This window comes from Salvelinus sp. IW2-2015, linkage group LG30 (genome assembly GCF_002910315.2).
Source record: "Salvelinus sp. IW2-2015 linkage group LG30, ASM291031v2, whole genome shotgun sequence".
NCBI classification, from domain to species: Eukaryota; Metazoa; Chordata; class Actinopteri; order Salmoniformes; family Salmonidae; genus Salvelinus; species Salvelinus sp. IW2-2015.
This window is the reverse complement of record NC_036869.1, coordinates 13,267,711-13,284,805: the sequence shown is the minus strand read 5'-3', so window position 1 is coordinate 13,284,805 and position 17,095 is coordinate 13,267,711. Positions and strand designations below refer to the sequence as shown.

Sequence of the window (17,095 nt, the reverse complement as noted above, 5' to 3'; positions counted from 1 at the left end):
TTATTCCTCCTCCACCAAACTTTACAGTTGGCACTATGCATTTGGGGCAGGTAGCGTTCTCCTCGCATCCGCCAATCCAAGATTCTTCGTTGGACTCTCAGATGGTGGAGCATGATTCATCACTCCAGAGAACGTGTTTCCACTGCTCCAGAGTCCAATGGCGGCGAGCTTTACGCCACTCCAGCAGACGTTTGGTATTGTGCACGGTGATCTTGGGCTTACGTGCGGCTGCTTGGCCATGGAAACACATTTTATGAAGCTCCCGAAAAAACGTTCTTGTGTTGAGGTTGCTTCCAGAGGCAGTTTGGAGTGTTGCAACTGAGGACAGACAATTATTACACGGTACACGCTTCAGCACTCGGCAGCCCCGTTCTGTGCGCTTGTGTGGCCTACCACTTTGCGGCTGAGCCATTGTTGCTCCTAGACGTTTCCACTTCACAATAACACTTACAGTTGACTGAGGCAGCTCTAGCAGGGCAGACATTTGACGAACTGACTTGTTGTAAAGGTGGCATCCAGGCTGTATCACAACCAGCCGTGATTGGGAGTCCCAGAGGGTGGCACGCAATTGGCCCAGCATTGTCTGGGTTTGGCCGGTGTAGGCCGTCATTGAAAATAAGAATTTGTTCTTAACTGACTTGCCTAGTTAAATAAAGGTTCAATAAATAAAATGACAGTGCCCCTTTGAAAGTCACTGAGCTCTTCAGTAAGGCCATTCTACTGCCAATGTTTGTCTATGGAGATTGCATGGCCGTGTGCTCGATTTTATACACCTGTCAGCACGGGTGTGGCTGAAATAGCCAAATCCACTCATTTGAAGTGGTGTCCACATACTTTTGTATATATTGTGTACCTTAGAGAGCTATTTATAACTTAAGAAATGTCCAGATCAACTAGCCCATGTCAGCAATTTTTTTTTTACTTAGATGTTGTAGCCCATAGATACTGTTGTAATTTTTTGGTCACTCAAATATCACAAGAATACACATTAGACATGCCATTAGACGTAGAATTGGAAGAAAATTTGCTTTAAAACTACAACATTTTCTTTGCACCCCATGACAAAATGTGTAGAAGTGCAGGAAATATGCTTTAAACCTGAAATTCTCTCCACCACCAAGAGGGGTGTGAACAGTTTGTGTCATGAGCGGTTCTTGTGCCCTTAGAAATAGACATGGCGTGTGCTGGACAGGGGGTCCCGAGTGAAAATGTTTGGGAACCCCTGGCCTAATACATGCAGACACACCATGAAAAGATGAGGGGAACATTCATACTTCAAGATAGCAGGCAGTCAATTATGATGATTATGACTTGCCTTCATCTCAGGAACCTCCTAGCACATTMCTACTCACCTGTGTCACCACCAATGAGCAGGTAGCATACATGGGGAGGGAGGGGTTGGGCTGGTGGATGTCTACAGCCAATGCCCTTTCTCAACCCCTTCATTACCATTACATTCAAGTTGGGCTAATGCAAAGAGATTAAACATTGCCTTCATAACAGGTCAAATACACAACACACTAATGTCTGTGGCTTCGCTGCCACCCAGTCATTTCTGGGTGGCTTTAAAGAGAGCCACTTTGGCATAAATACATATTTCCAAAAGACTGGCGTGTGTTCAAGGAAGATGGATTTTGATCAGCTAATTACAAGCCTGATCCGAGATGGGTGTTAATTCCATGTCACCTTAGAAAAACCACATATCTTTGTAATGTCCTTGTACAGTCACATGACCTGTGAGGAGGAAGAGAGACAGAGGTGGTCATGTTGGAATACTTACCAAATGCAGTCAGCACAGTGTGTAAGTAATCAATGTATGGAAGGCGGTTTGGTCTCGAGACCAGCATGAGGTAGAAAAGACCATGCCAATGTTCAGCCAGGGAATGGTCACCCCTACGGAGAGACAGAGAAGTCAGTTTTAAAACGTAGAGACCACACAGGCCTCACAATGGGAAGATCTCAATACTCCTCGCGTCCTCTCTCCTCAGCTCTTTCTCAAAACCATTGAGAGGAACAGGTCACAAGGGAGGGACCTCTGGCATTCTTATCCAATTGGTTTAGGGAAGGAGACGAGGAGTATGCAACTGAGATCTTCCCATTGTCTCCAGCAGAGAGAGGTACCTCAGGGGTGAGGGTTTGTGTGTGAGAGGGTTGAGGATCAGGGGTGAGGGTTAGAGTGAGGATGAGGGGTTAGGGTAAAAATCTCACCGGGCACGGCTCCAAGATGCCGCAGAATGGATCCAGAATTATTTGGGAGGACAGTGAGGTTCCATCCATGTCTGAAACGGAGAGTGAACAGTCACTGTCAGGTTTAGATGGAGGACACAAACAGTCACTGTCAGGTTTAGATGGAGGACACAAACAGTCACTGTCATGTTTAGATGGAGGACACAAACAGTCTCTGTCAGGTTTAGATGGAGGACAAAACAGTCACTGTCAGGTTTAGATGGAGGACACAAACAGTCACTGTCAGGTTTAGATGGAGGACACAAACAGTCACTGTCAGGTTTAGATGGAGGACACAAACAGTCACTGTCAGGTTTAGATGGAGGACACAAACAGTCACTGTCAGGTTTAGATGGAGGACACAAACAGTCACTGTCAGGTTTAGATGGAGGACACAAACAGTCACTGTCAGGTTTAGATGGAGGACACAAACAGTCACTGTCAGGTTTAGATGGAGGACACAACAGTCACTGTCAGGTTTAGATGGAGAACACAAACAGTCACTGTCAGGTTTAGATGGAGGACACAAACAGTCACTGTCAGGGTCAGATGGAGGACACAGTCATTCCACAGTGGCCAGTCAAGAGATATTGTTGGTCACACTAAATGACGAGCAGCTTATAAAAGCTTCATAAAGCCTTCATAAACACTACACAAAAGTGTTACAAATTTATAAACTGTAGGTCATGCTTTATAAAGGGTTCATAAATGTGGCATAACCGCCAATGTCAAATACGACATAACCCACTATATGGCATAAGCACCTCTTAAAATCATTAAATTGAGGCTTCAAAGCATTTATAACCCTGTCATACTGTATCATATTTGACATAGTGGGTTATGTCACATTTGACATTGGTGATTGTCAGTTATGCCAAATTTATGAACCCTTTATAAAAGCATGAGATATGGTTATAGATTAACACATTTATGTAGTGCTTATGAAGGCATTTTGAAGGCTTTATGGAGCCAAACGTAATATAAAGTGGACCATATTGGGTATTTCTTTGTTTAGTGTGTGATGACATTGGGTCTTCTTACTTAGAAAATGGCTCTGACTTTCCCACGGGGAAGCCACTTCCGTGTGTGTTGGTGTCCACTTTCCCATAATGCACTGCCACATGGCAGTGCCTCTGCTCCACTATCCTCCAGTATTCTTGCTGTCAAGGAAGACAAAAAGGAGAAGTGAGCAGTGATCGATAAAATGTGCACACAAAAAAAGAAGAAGCTCCATTTACAGTAGTGACTAAGACATGCCATTCTTACCTCGACTTCAGCAGCACCGGGCTCTTTGTTAAAGCACATGGTCATGGTGTTCCTGGCTATCCTAAAGAAGTTGGTGAGAGATACAGATTTCCCCTGCAACACAAAATGAGCCACGTAGTTCAACTAGCATCAAATAGAGTCAGGTACCCTGTAAAAGCAAATACCAGCCTATGGACGAGCCTTAAAGCGAAACATATAGCCATACACACCAGGGCTTAATTATGCAATGAAAATGAAAGACTGGATGACCTGAGTGTACTGTATGCAAGTCTCTGCAGCTCCATATCTGTGTCCAACGTTTCTGAGCATGACTAGCTAATATGAACCTTCCCTGGGATGCCTCGTCAGATTGGAGGGGCCATGATGGTCGATAAAATCTGCCTGCACTGTCTCTGGGTTACTGTAATTGTACTGATCTCACGTTTATGGTCTGCTTGTGTTGGGGAGGGAAACGATTGAAATGGAATCCAGACCAGAACAGTGTTGAGATGTCATGATCACAGACACACAGTGGGCTAGGGAAGAAACTATATTCACTCATCACACTCTAGGTATTACCCTCTAACCATTTACCTGTATATAGCCTCGTTATTGTTATGTAATTCTACTGTGTTACTTTGTATTTTTTTACTTTATTTTATTTAAAAACTATTTATTGAACTGCATTGCTGGTTAAGGGCTTGTAAGTATGAATTTCACTGTAAGGTCTACACCTGTTATATGTGGCACATGTGACATGATTTGAGAAGAGCAGCAGGGGGAGCGCCTGGGTCAGGAAGCTGCCGTGTGTGTGTGTGTGTGTGTGTGTGTGTGTGTGTGTGTGTGTGTGTGTGTGTGTGTGTGTGTGTGTGTGTGTGTGTGTGTGTGTGTGTGTGTGTGTGTGTGTGTGTGTGTGTGTGTGTATACAGTTGATGTCAGAAGTTTACATACACCTTAGCCAAATACATTTAAACTCAGTTTTCAAAATTCCTGACATTTAATCCTAAATTCCCTGTTTTAGGTCAGTTAGGATCACCACTTTATTTTAAGAATGTGAAAAGTCAGAATAATAGTAGAGAATGATTTATTTCAGCTTTATATATTCATTTATATCACATTCCCAGTGGGTCAGAAGTTTACATACACTCAATTAGTATTTGGTAGCATTGCCTTTAAAGTGTTTAACTTGGGTCAAACGTTTCGAGTAGCCTTTCACAAGCTTCCCACAATAAGTTGGGTGAATTTTGGCCCATTCCTCCTGACAGAGCTGGTGTAACTGAGTCAGGTTTGTAGGCCTCCTTGCTTGCACACGCTTTTTCAGTTCTGCCTACAAATTACCTATAGGATTGAGGTCAGGGCTTTGTGATTGAGGTCAGGGCTTGACTTTGTTGTCCTTAAGCCATTTTGCCACATCTTTGGAAGTATGCTTGGGGTCGTTGTCCATTTGGAAAACTCATTTGCAACCAAGCTTTAACTTCTTGACTGTTGTCTTGAGATGTTTCTTCAATATGTCCACATAATTTTCCTGCCTCATGCTGCCATCTATTTTGTGAAGTGCACCAGTCCCTCCTGAAGCAACCCCCACAACATGATGCTGCCACCCCCGTGCTTCACGGTTGGGATGGTGTTCTTCGGCTTGCAAGCGTCCCCCCTTTTCCTCCAAACATAAGAATGGTCATTATGGCCAAACAGTTCTATTTTAGTTTCATTAGACCAGAGGACATTTCTCAAAAAAGTACAATCATTGTACCCATGTGCAGTTGCAGACCGTAGTCTGGCATTTTTATGGCGGTTTTGGAGCAGTGGCTTCTTCCTTGCTGAGCGGCCTTTCAGGTTATGTCGATATAGGACTTGTTTTACTGTGCTATAGATACTTTGTACCCGTTTCCTCGAGCATCTTCACAAGGGCCTTTGGTGCGAAAAGTGTAAATCAATCCCAGAACAACAGCAAAGTACATTCATCTGTAGGAGACAGAACGCGTCTCCTTCCTGAGCGGTAAGACGGCTGAGTGGTCCCATGGTGTTTATACTTGCGTACTATTGTTTCTACAGATGAACGTGGTACCTTGAGGCATTTGGAAAATGCTCCCAAGGATGAACCAGACTTGTGGAGGTCTCCCATTTTTTTCCTAAGGTTTTGACTGAATTCTTTTGATTTTCCCATGATGTCAAGCAAAGAAGCACTGAATTTGAAGGTCGGCCTCGAAATACATCCACAGGTACACCTCAAATTGACACAAATTATGTCAATTAGCCTATCAGAAGCTTCTAAAGCCATGACATAATTTTCAGAAATTTTCCAAGCTGTTTATAGGCACAGTCAACATAGTTTATGTAAACTTCTGACCCACTGGATACAGTGAATTATAAGTGAAATAATCTGTCTGTAAACAATTGTTGGAAAAATGACTTGTGTCATGCACGAAGTAGATGTCCTAACCGACTTGCCAAAACTATAGTTTGTTAACCAAAAATTTGTGGAGAGGTTGAAAAACAAGTTTTAATGACTCCAACCTAAGTGTATGTAAACTTTTGACTTCAACTGTATGTGTGTGTAGGCCGAAGTGTGGGCAGTGTTAACACAGAGAGAGGCAGGGCAGGGCAGAGCAGAGCGATGTGGAGTAGAGAAGCAGAGGCCTGCTGTCTGTGGTTCCATTTCAGCCAGCTCAGCACTGACCTACATTCCATCAGCTAAAACAACAGAATAGAGCAGGCAGGACTGGAACTAGATAACGTGTGAGGCGTGAGAGGAATGAGCGGAATGAACAAAAACGCAGTTTTAAAAAGGATGTGCATTGTTGTTGCCCGGTCCTCACCTTGTAAATACACTTGTGCTGGTCACTGAGAACGCCTTTCTCCATATCCGCCTCCTCTTCATCCTGCTGTGTCTTGTCCCCATTATTCTTTTCCTGAGCGAACAGCCTCCGGCGTCCCACCTTCAGCTGCTGAGTGTCCAGCTCCTTCAGCCGGCTGCACAGCTGACCGTTGCTGCGCTGCACCAGACTGCCGGCCAGCCCGTTCTTAGGCTCGTAGCGCGGCAGGACCAGGCTCCTCTCTGTGTGGCCCTCCAGGGGCCCCCTGAGGCGTTCCAAGCCCTCCTTCTCCTGCAGCACCTCCCTCTCCAGGCGTCGGTGCTCCTCGGGGGACAGAGAGTCATACGACAGCAGGTACTGGAGGTAGGACTCCTGCAGCTTGGCTAGACGGTCCTGGGCTGACTTGGGGATCCGCAGCAGATCAGCCAGTTTACTCCACTTCTTCAGGTCCATKACCTGCTGCATGCCGCCCATGTCATTAATCAGCTGGAAGAACCGAGCCAGGTCCACCTCGCAGCCACCTGGGGGGAAGAGACAGATTTATGGGGTCAGATAGAGTTAACCCTAAACCCACAGCCGACTGGGGAGAGAGAGATGGGTTAGGGTCTATGGCCGTGAGTTTAACACTCCTACAGTAATGATCTAATCAAATTGGCCACATACAAATATTTAGCAGATGTTATCGCGGGTGTAGCGAAATTCTTGTGTTCCTAGCTCCAACAGTGCAGTAGTATGATAGCACTACATCGGCCGTATTCTCAAACCGATTCAGTAAACATTTATTTCAGCCATATAGACTGACTGGGCTTGAGGCTGTTTAAAACACATCAAGCTGCTGAGTGAGAGATCTAAAGTGACAGACAAGCTGCTGGGTATAGTTTTATTGTCTCAGACATACAGGCCACATCTGAACATTGATATTGACCTCACAGTATAAATACCAGATACGGTTGGTGGAATGCAACAAACATTTTATTGGATTGTCAATACTGTCGATACCCAATTTTTGTGATGTTTGCTAAAGAGGTCCGTTTTGCGACAGTCGTCCAGCCTATGTGAGTGTGTCTGACTAACTGATGACCAGTGTTAGGGTTGTGTTGCTGGTAAAGTAGGGACAGTCTGAGTTAGACTCACCGATGAGTGGTGGGTCTTCCATGGTGATGCCCTGAGATTTGAGGTGCTTCTTGATGCAGGCTAGCCTCTGTACGTTAGGGCCCCAGCGACGGCCTAGCTTGTGGATGCGCTGCACCTGGGTCACAAAGCGCATCTCATCGTTCAGTTTGCACTCTGGGCGCCAGTCAGCCGGGGGAACCACCCGACACAGTCCGCAGGGCTCCGCCCCCTCCCGCACAGAGTCCAGGTACACCAGGGGGTCCTGGAACTCCCGCTGGGTGGGACTGAACTCTGGTGCCTCACCCAACGCTGCCCAGCTCGCCCTGCTCCTCTCCGCCCTCTCCTTCTCCCTTTCCCACTCCCTGTCAGGTCGGGGCTCTGCTGGTTTGTGAGGGGTATGCCCGGGGGTGTGGCCAGGGGACTCTGAGGTAGTTGAGCGGTTAAGGGTGTGGGTGTGGTTAGGGTTAGAGGCAGCCTGCGCCCGGTGCTGTGCTTGTCTGATGAACATCAGCTTGCCGGCTGACGCCCGCTTGGGCCGCTGGCGCTCTGGCTCTGGATTGGCTGGTGGTGTGGCAGGAGGAGTCGGTGGAGGGGGTGGGGCTAGCAGGGTCGGGGGAGGGGTGGTTTCCATGACGATGTGTCCGTTGGGGACCAAGGTCTTGTCCTGACAGGCTTTCTTACTGCGTGTTTCCAGAGGGCTGGTCTGGTGCTGTTTTGTCTTCTTAGGGTTGGGGTTATTCTCCAGGATGACCAGCTGACCCTGGGAGTCAGCCACCGCCCCGATGGCTGCTACCGCCACCTCCAGCCTCCGCTTGGAGTTCCTCAGCCCCTCACGCCCCTGCCTGCCCACCTCCTGCTTGGCACAGAGGCGACCGTTGAGGCGCACACCGCCCCCGTTAGCCACCTTGTACACCCCATTGGATAATAACACCTGTTTGCGTGTTTTTGCTTTGCTATTCTGGGCTTTTCCTGAGTTGGAGAGGGGGAGTCGCTGGTGGCGGTGGTGATTGTTGCTATTGGCTCTATGGGAAGCAGCAGTGCTGTGTTTGCGGTGGTTCAGTTTGGTTTTCTTGACCAGTTCTCGTTTTGCTTTGGTGTATGTGACTTGGCCCTTCACAGTTTTGGACGGCAGTCTGAAGTCTTTCGTTTTTTGGGCACCGGCCGTGTGCACGCCTGGCTGGGACACCCGTGTGACGCCGTTCACTTTAAAGACCTGAGAGCGAGAGAGAGAACGAGAGAGAGAGAGCGGGAGATCAGAAACATTTGTTCATAAACATTCTGTGCAGTGGTTCTGTGTTCTAACACACACACTCTCTCTCCCTCTGGAGCTGTGGCTTCACATTGAAGAAGTAAAAACTAGTAAGCAAACATTTAAAAAACTGCTGCTATTCAATGAAGCCTATACACAGGTTGTTGTACTTTTAAATCTGATATTGTAGACAAACACTCTTCTCACAGGGCAAAAAACTAAACAATGTTAGCTTCAACAACAGCTGAAAAAAGCCACCCCGTCCCTAATAGGAGTGAGGCTTTAATTTTAGAGCCAACTGCTGTATGTAGAGAACACTACATAAAAAAGGTTACTACTTGAAACTCTATCCCAGCACATGAAGCCAGTTTTATTTGGTATAGTTTCCTTAAGCTCTTTAATTCGCCTTTAATGCCTCAAATAAAAGTTTTGTTTCCTGCAGATCTGAGAACCCCTGCTGAACATGTGAGCTCTGAAATGTAGGTAGCTTAAGTTACATCGGGGACCTCACTGGCTAAACGCAGCTGGGGAAATAAAGCCATCCAGACCCACCAGCGGAAGAAGCAGAGTTGTCTCCCTCTCAGTTCCCTCTGCTGCCCCCTGAACGCCTCTGCATTAGAAGCAGGGCTGCAGCTGTATTGTACTCCTATCAGGTGCAGCCAACACAAAGAGAGGCTATTAAAAGATAAGGGGAGTGAAATGTGACCCCCTTCATAAATCCTGCTCCCCTCAATAGTGGAAAAATACAGAGAATGACAGAGAGAAAGGAGCGAGAGAGAGAGAGAGCGAGAGGAGGAGCGAGCGCGAGAGAGAGCGAACCCCGTCGCCCCAGCAGGCCAGAGTGATGGATGGCAGAGTGGCTAAACGCAGCGTGATGTCTGCCAGGGTCTCAAAGCAGCACAATGCCAGAGATTCAACAAATACATCAGATTCTCAACTCTAGAGGGATAGGGCTATAACCAAAGACAACATCAGATTCTCAAGACTTCTGTCTGCAGAATTTAAACACCTTGCTTAAAAACTTATTTGGGATAGGGGGCAGCATTTTCATATCCAGATGAAAAGCGTGTACAAAGTAAACTGAATGCCACTCAGGCCCAGAAGCTAAGATATGCAGATTTGGATAGAAAATACTCTGCAGTTTCTAAAACTGTTTGAATCATGTCTGTGAGTATAACAGAACTTATTTGGCAGGCGAAACCCCGAGGACAAACCATTCAGAATCTTTTTTTTGAGGTCACTCTTTTCAATGGGTTTTCATTGGGAATCCAGATTTCTAAGGGACTTTCTTGCAGTTCCTATCGCTTCCACTGGATGTCAAGTCTTTAGAAATTGGTTAAGGTTTTTCCTTTGAGAAATGAAGAAGTAGCACTGTTCAGAACGAGGGTAGAGAGAAGTGTACTCTTTGATAGAGGCGCGTGACCTGAAAAGCACGCTCCACTTTGCTTTCCTCCGGTATTGAACACAGTTAATCCCGTCTTAAATTGTATCGATTATTTACGTTAAAATACCTAAAGTTGTATTAGGAAAGTAGTTTGAAATATTTGGACAAAGCTTACAGGTAACTTTTGAGATATTTTGTAGTCATGTTGCGCGAGTTGGAACCGGTGTTTTTCTGGATCAAACGCGCCAAATAAATGGACATTTTGGATATATATCGACGGAATTAATCGAACAAAAGGACCATTTGTGATGTTTATGGGACATATTGGAGTGCCAACATAAGAAGCTCGTCAAAGGTAAGGCATGAATTATATCTTTATTTCTGCATTTTGTGTTGAGCCTGGAGGGTTGAAATATGATTGTCTGTTTGTTTGCTGGGGTGCTGTCCTCAGATAATAGCATCGTTTGCTTTCGCCGTAAAGCCTTTTTGAAATCTGACACGTTGGCTGGATTCACAACAAGTGTAGCTTTAATTTGGTGTATTGTATGTGTGATTTCATGAAAGTTACATTTTTATAGTAATTTATTTGAATTTGGCGCTCTGCATTTTCACTGGATGTTGGCCAGTTGGGTACCTTGAGCGTTTCCACATATCCAGAGAGGTTTTAAGGGTCAAACTCATCCATTTTACCTTCACGACCAAAAGAATAGAAACAGAGAGCCAGTGGGCCAGCTGTGATCGAACAGATATGCTGACAAAGGCACAGCAGGCTGGGTGGTGGTTGTCTACTTTAGTTTCACCACTAGAGTGCTCACTGGCTCTACTCTGCTGTACAACTCCTCTCAAGGGTTGCGCGTGCATGTGAGCAGCGGCCTTTGCTCTGTAATAGCTGGTCTGAGACAGAGAGGAGCGAGAGAGAGAAGACGAGCTACATCGCAGCCCTGTGGAGAAGGTGAAGGCCCATGTAGAGAAGTGTGAAGCCCCTGTAGAAGGCACCGAAAGACTGGTGAGAAATAAATTAAAATCATTACAGGAAACAGACATAAAGCGAGGGAGAGGGAGAAAGAGTGAGAGCAAGAGAGAACAGAACCACAGCCAACTCTCTGAAGTGGATTTTGGTCGCATGTGGTGGAAAGAGAGGAGGGTGGCGGGGGATGGCTCAGGATGACATCATGTGTTGCTATAGTCCATCTGCAGGATGGCAGGAAGATTAACACGGAACATCTGCAGCTCAGCGGCCCATAGGAAGAGAACGGACCTACAGCAAATCAGCTGCTCAGGAACAGACTGGATCCACTGCAGCTCAGCAGCCCATAGGAAGAGATCTAGAGCTCAGCAACCAATTTGAAAAGACTGGATCAGGAAGAGTAAACCGTAACTCTACCAGCGCATAGAGAAACAGACACACTTATCAAAAAAAACACAAACAATGTAGCACTCCAAAAGTACATAAAAAACAAGCACATCAATGTATGGCTGAAAAGATGGTCTTCGAGGTCTGTCTACATGAATAGTCTTCAGCATAATGACTTTTAAACCGAGACAAAGGTCAACAGGAGACAGGAGCAGCAGCTCAATTTTCCTGACCAAATAACATCCCTCAGTTCAGATTTCACAGAATATCATTAGCTGGCTTGCGCTAACTAAATGCTGTATAACAGGGCCATTGGGTTCTTGTATGATAATCTTTGAACTATGGCTGATTCCCTTCCACAGACTAGGGATCAGGATCACGTTGCTGTCGGCCAGGGGATTGGATTTCGGCCTGCTGCTGCACTCTCACAGTTAATATCAGAAGACAAAAAATGTGAATGCCTCAACATGATTGGAGCTCTGTTGCCAAGGACGGTGAATCTGCCAGTATAACACATGAGCACACACACAGAGAGACAGACAGAGAGAGCGAGAGACCGAGACAGAAAGCAGAGAGGCAGAGGGCTAGAACAAAGGCCAATCACTTCAGCGTAGTTTGTCTTGGCTCTCCCTGCTCATTGAGATTCATTGTTCCTTAATTAGTCAGTTGGCGGCACTTAAAACTGACAGGCCCGGCATCAACATGAGACAGCGTGGCCCGGCTCCGGTGTACCGGCCGTCTGGGGGAGCCGAGCTGCCGGTCATGATGCTGCTCTCTCTGACGAGGGCAAAGCCCCCAGTGCTCCCCTCTGATTAGCTCATGTAACTGTCAGAACCACAATGTGTATTTTAAACTGGGCCAAAGGTACTCTCCCCCTCCCGTCATCCCCTCCTCCTTAGCAGAGCTCCTTCTTGGACAGGAAGGCAGCTTTCACAGCCCAGCTCCAGTAGTAAATATAGTAGCAGACTGCGTCTGTGTAATGATTGTGTTCAAGGCAGGAGCGGAAAGGAGCTCAGGGATTTCACACAGAGCATGCTGCTGTTACGTTACTGTATTAATAATATGTCATCGTTCATCGTCGTCACACATTACTGCTCATCTAATGATAATGTCTGCTCTCGCCTGGTGGTTACTGAAGCATGCTGGTCAGCCATCTTTATGACCGTTATAGAGTTACATATTAGCCAAATCAACCAAGCATACTGTTCAGGTATAGATGCAGTACCTGCTTGCGGGGCTCCTCTGCAGCCCTCCTGTGAGGCAGTCCATTGGTAGTGTGGTCTTTGGTAAGGTGTGCCCCTGGCTGTGGCCTCTGGCTGGCTGAGGGCCTGCTCCCTCCGGGCCTCGGCCCTCTCACTGCGCTCCCTCACCTGCACCCACTCCTTCCCTCTGGGCTTGGGGCTGTCCCGGGGCGACTTGCTTTGGCCATTCAACACTGAACAAACAGGAGAGAAAAGATGATCTTAGATCAATTAGAAGGTTGAACACTGGACCAAAAGTAGAGAAAAGATGATCCAGGTCTGTGTACAAGGATGCTGCGGTGTTACAGCCTGAACTTAAAATGGATAAACATATAATTTTTTCTAACCCATCTACACACAATACCCCATAATGAAAAAGTGAAAACATTTTAGAATTCTTTGCAAATTTATTGAAAATGAAATAAAGAAATCTAATTTACATAAGTATTCACACCCCTGAGTCAATACTTTGTAGAAGCACCTTTGGCAGTGAATACAACTGTGAGTCTTTCTGGGTAATTCTAAGAGCTTTCCAAACCTGGATTGTGCAACATTTGACCATATTCTTTTCGACATTCTTCAAGCTCTGTCAAATTGGTTGTGGATCATTGCTAGATAACCATTTTCAGGTCTTGCCATAGATTTTCAGGCAGATTTAATTCAAAACAGTAACTCAGCCACTCAGGAACATTCACGGTCTTCTTGGTAAGCAATTACAGTGTAGATTTGGCCTTGCGTTTTAGGTTTTGTCCTGCTGAAAGGTGAATTCATCTCCCAGTGTTAGGCCCACCCACTGGGAGCCAGGCCCAGCCAATCAGAATGAGTTTTACCAACAAAAGGGCTTTATTACAGACATAAATACACCCCCATTGTGTGTGACACAAAGCTGCACATTTTAGAGAGGCCTTTTACTGTCCCAGCACAAGGTGCATCTGTGTAATGATCATGTTGTTTAATCAGCTTCTTGATATGTCACACCATCAGGTGGAGGATTATCTTGACAAGTTATAAAACACTCACTAACAGGGATGTTAACATTTGTGCACACCATTTGAGAAAAATAAGCTTTTTGTGCCTATGAAACATTTATGGGCTCTCATTTCAGCTCATGAAACATGAGACCAACATTTTACATGTTGCATTTATATTTTGTTCAGTATACAAGTACACCCCCGGACAGGATGCTAGTCTATCACAGGGCCTTACCCCCAATCAATCTCCTTAATGCAGAGTGTCAAGCAGAAACGCATCGGTCCCATTTTTACAGTCTTTGGTATGACTCGGCCAAGGATCGAACTCCCAATCTTCCAATCTCGGGGCAGACATTCTAAATAACAAGGCCGCTGAGTTTGTAGAGAGATGAGGTAGTTATTGCACACAGAGTGAGTCGATGCAACTTATATGTCACTTGTTAATACACACATTTTTTACTCCTGAACTTATTGAGGACTGCCATAACAAACGGGTTGAATACTTATGACTGAAGACATTTCAGCTTTTCAGTTGTATAAAATTTGAAAAACATAATTCCACTTTGACATTATGGTGTACTGTGTATAGTCCAGTGACCAACCAAAAAATCTCAATTTAATCCATTTTAAGTTCAGGCTGGAACACAAGTCAAGGGGTGTGAGTTTTTTTCTGAAAGCACTGTATATTAAAACCTCAACAAGAATTTATAATGTCAATGAAATATTTTCTCCAGTCTTGTACAGTCACTAGTGGGAACATTATGTTGGTCAAGCACCAGACTACAGCCCTGCTAACCTCAGACTAGTGCAAAAACACTGATATTAACTGTCTGAACCTTTCAATTAACACATATTCAATAGTTCTCGCTTTATATTTTTATGAGGTTCACTTTATTTTTACAGTGTTTTAATATCAACCGGCGCTGACGTTTATAAAATGAACATGTACCCCCCCGCCAACCATCTGCCAAAGTCCCTTGCTGAAAGGCTGGCGTTTTGAAAAGCTACCAGAAAACTCAACTCAAAAAAGGTGTTTAATCTAGAAATGTAAACATGGCTGGGGTTAGTGAGGTGCAGTGAATGAAAGCAGAGCTCTGTGGTTTCTTCACTCTCTCTTTCTCTGTGCCTTGCAGCTAATATAAACTACTGGAGTCCTACCCATGCTGCATTTGAAAGTGTCACATCTGACACACGGCCTTATAGTGTACTGTACGGGCCGGTCTAATAATGTACTGGGAGACAGGCTTCTACGGTACTTACGGTCCTGGCCTAACAGTGTACTGGGAGACAGGCTTCTACGGTACTTACGGTCCAGGCCTAACACTGTACTGGGAGACAGGCTTCTACGGTACTTACGGTCCAGGCCTAACACTGTACTGGGAGACAGGCTTCTACAGTACTTACGGTCCAGGCATAACACTGTACTTGGAGACAGGCTTCTACAGTACTTACGGTCCAGGCATAACACTGTACTTGGAGACAGGCTTCTACAGTACCTGCGGTCCAGGCCTAACAGTGTACTGGGAGACAGGCTTCTACAGTACTTACGGTCCAGGCCTAAACACTGTACTAGGAGACAGGCATTCTACGGTACTTACGGTCCAGGCCTAACACTGTACTGGGAGACAGGCTTCTACGGTACTTACGGTCCAGGCCTAACACTGTACTGGGAGCGAGTGTGCTGCCATAGGACAGGCTAATTTGGTAAATATTGCTTTGGCCACGCTACTATGTTAAAGTGCTCACTTTCTAAACCCCTGTCTAAGTCTAGAGGGAGAACTAAAACACTGGCCTTGTTTCCATGGGGATTGCCTGGCCTGGAGGATATGTTGTCACAGGGAGGACTACAGCGTCTGGGACACAGCACTGTGTGTTTTTCTATGATAACCACTGAAAGTTGACGAGCACCTACAAGCATATGCCACTGATAACATGTAGATAGTTATTGTGTGGCTTTGCCTGCTTGTAGCTTTCACCACCACTGGCATATTGTTCTGTTTTAACATGACGCGTTTCATTAAGACAAGCTCCGCTCAGAATCACACACACTTTCCCTCGAGAGATTTTCCAACGTTCCTGTTAAGCTGTCCATCGCTCCACGTCTGGGCAGTGTACAGTGTGTGCATGTAAGAGGCGGGACTGTGGGGTGTGTGCTCCTTGTTCTCCGTCCCTGTTCCCCTCCTCCCTGGCTAGCTGTGAGCTGAATGCATAAACACCTTGCTACCTCTGTTCACTCCTAGTGTTAATTGGAGTGGAAAGATGGAATGCTCCCTCAGAGAGGGAGAGAGAGTGGGGAGACTAACTCAGCCATGCTCGGCTGCAGACAGCTCTAAACATGTGGGTCTCTTGTACGTATTAGGTCCATTCCACCCGTTCCACTTCGGCCCTCAACCGTGATTGGTGAGTGTTAAATGTCTGTGTTGTGATTGGTCAGGGCAGTTTGGGGTTAGGTTGTTGAAAAGGAGAGAGAGGACAGTTTTACTGTCGGGGTTAGGTAGGTAAGAGGACGTTGTCGTACCGTGGCCGTTGACGGCATGTTTCCCTGGGGGTTTGCCCTTCCTGGGCGTGGATTGACAGGAAGTAGACGCCACACTGATGTCTGGCTTCACATCCTCGTATTCCTCTTCATCATCATCATCCAGCTCATCTTCATCCTGAGAGCTCCCAAAGTACGCCATGTTACTGGGCAACGCTGACGAACCTGTGTGGGGGGGGGGGGGGTAGAGAGAGAGAGACAGAGCGAGAGTGAGAGCGTGTTAAAACCAATGAGAACCTACCGAGCAGTTATGTGAGGAGAGGAGAGAGAGAACTCCTGCAGCCGTCTGAGAGTGCACCGTGCTGGTAAACACCAATACTGTAAAATCACAGCATCCCAGAAAATGTCATAAAAGCAAAACTGGTGATTTTAAATCTCATGGTGTCTAAAACTAACTAACTCCGATGCTTCCCACAGTTGTGTCAAATTGGCTGGATGTCCTTTGGGTGGTGGACCATTCTTGATACACACAGGAAACTGTTGAGTGAAAATCTCAGCAGCATTGCAGTTCTTGACACCAAACGGTGCACCTGGCACCTACTACCATACCCTGTTCAAAGGCACTTCAATCTTTTGTCTTGCCCATTCACCCTCTGAATGGCACACATCCACAATCCAAGTCTCAAAGCTTAACCATCCTTCTTTAACTGGTCTCCTCCCCTTCATCTACACTGATTGAAGTGGATTTAACAAGTGACATCAATAAGGAATCATAGCTTTGACCTGGTCAGTCTATGTCATGGAGAGATCTTCATGCTTTGTATACTCAATGTATATTATATGTATATTATGCGTGGGAATAGTTTGTAACAGATTTCCTAAATTAAAATCAATTGGAGCTGATTTGCTGGTGTTTTACAGTCTTTCATGTCTAACAAAAAACGTTGCTCAGAAAACATATAAATAAAATCACCCGTGGCCCGAATTTAGCCCATGGGCCACCAGTTTGGGAACCCTGCCCTA

General features: G+C 45.9%; 1 protein-coding gene across 1 annotated transcript in view; it reads right to left on the bottom strand.

The window, feature by feature from the left end:
* Positions 1 to 17,095, bottom strand: part of LOC111954892 (protein Jumonji-like) — a 90,311-nt gene that overhangs the window by 7,932 nt on the left and 65,284 nt on the right. Inside the window, 11 exon segments of the mRNA XM_070436184.1 lie at positions 1,781 to 1,796; positions 1,799 to 1,831; positions 1,834 to 1,893; positions 2,209 to 2,279; positions 3,268 to 3,386; positions 3,493 to 3,585; positions 6,288 to 6,805; positions 7,419 to 8,610; positions 12,610 to 12,664; positions 12,666 to 12,819; positions 16,115 to 16,297. Of these exon segments, the coding sequence (XP_070292285.1) occupies positions 1,781 to 1,796; positions 1,799 to 1,831; positions 1,834 to 1,893; positions 2,209 to 2,279; positions 3,268 to 3,386; positions 3,493 to 3,585; positions 6,288 to 6,805; positions 7,419 to 8,610; positions 12,610 to 12,664; positions 12,666 to 12,819; positions 16,115 to 16,297 (2,494 nt within the window).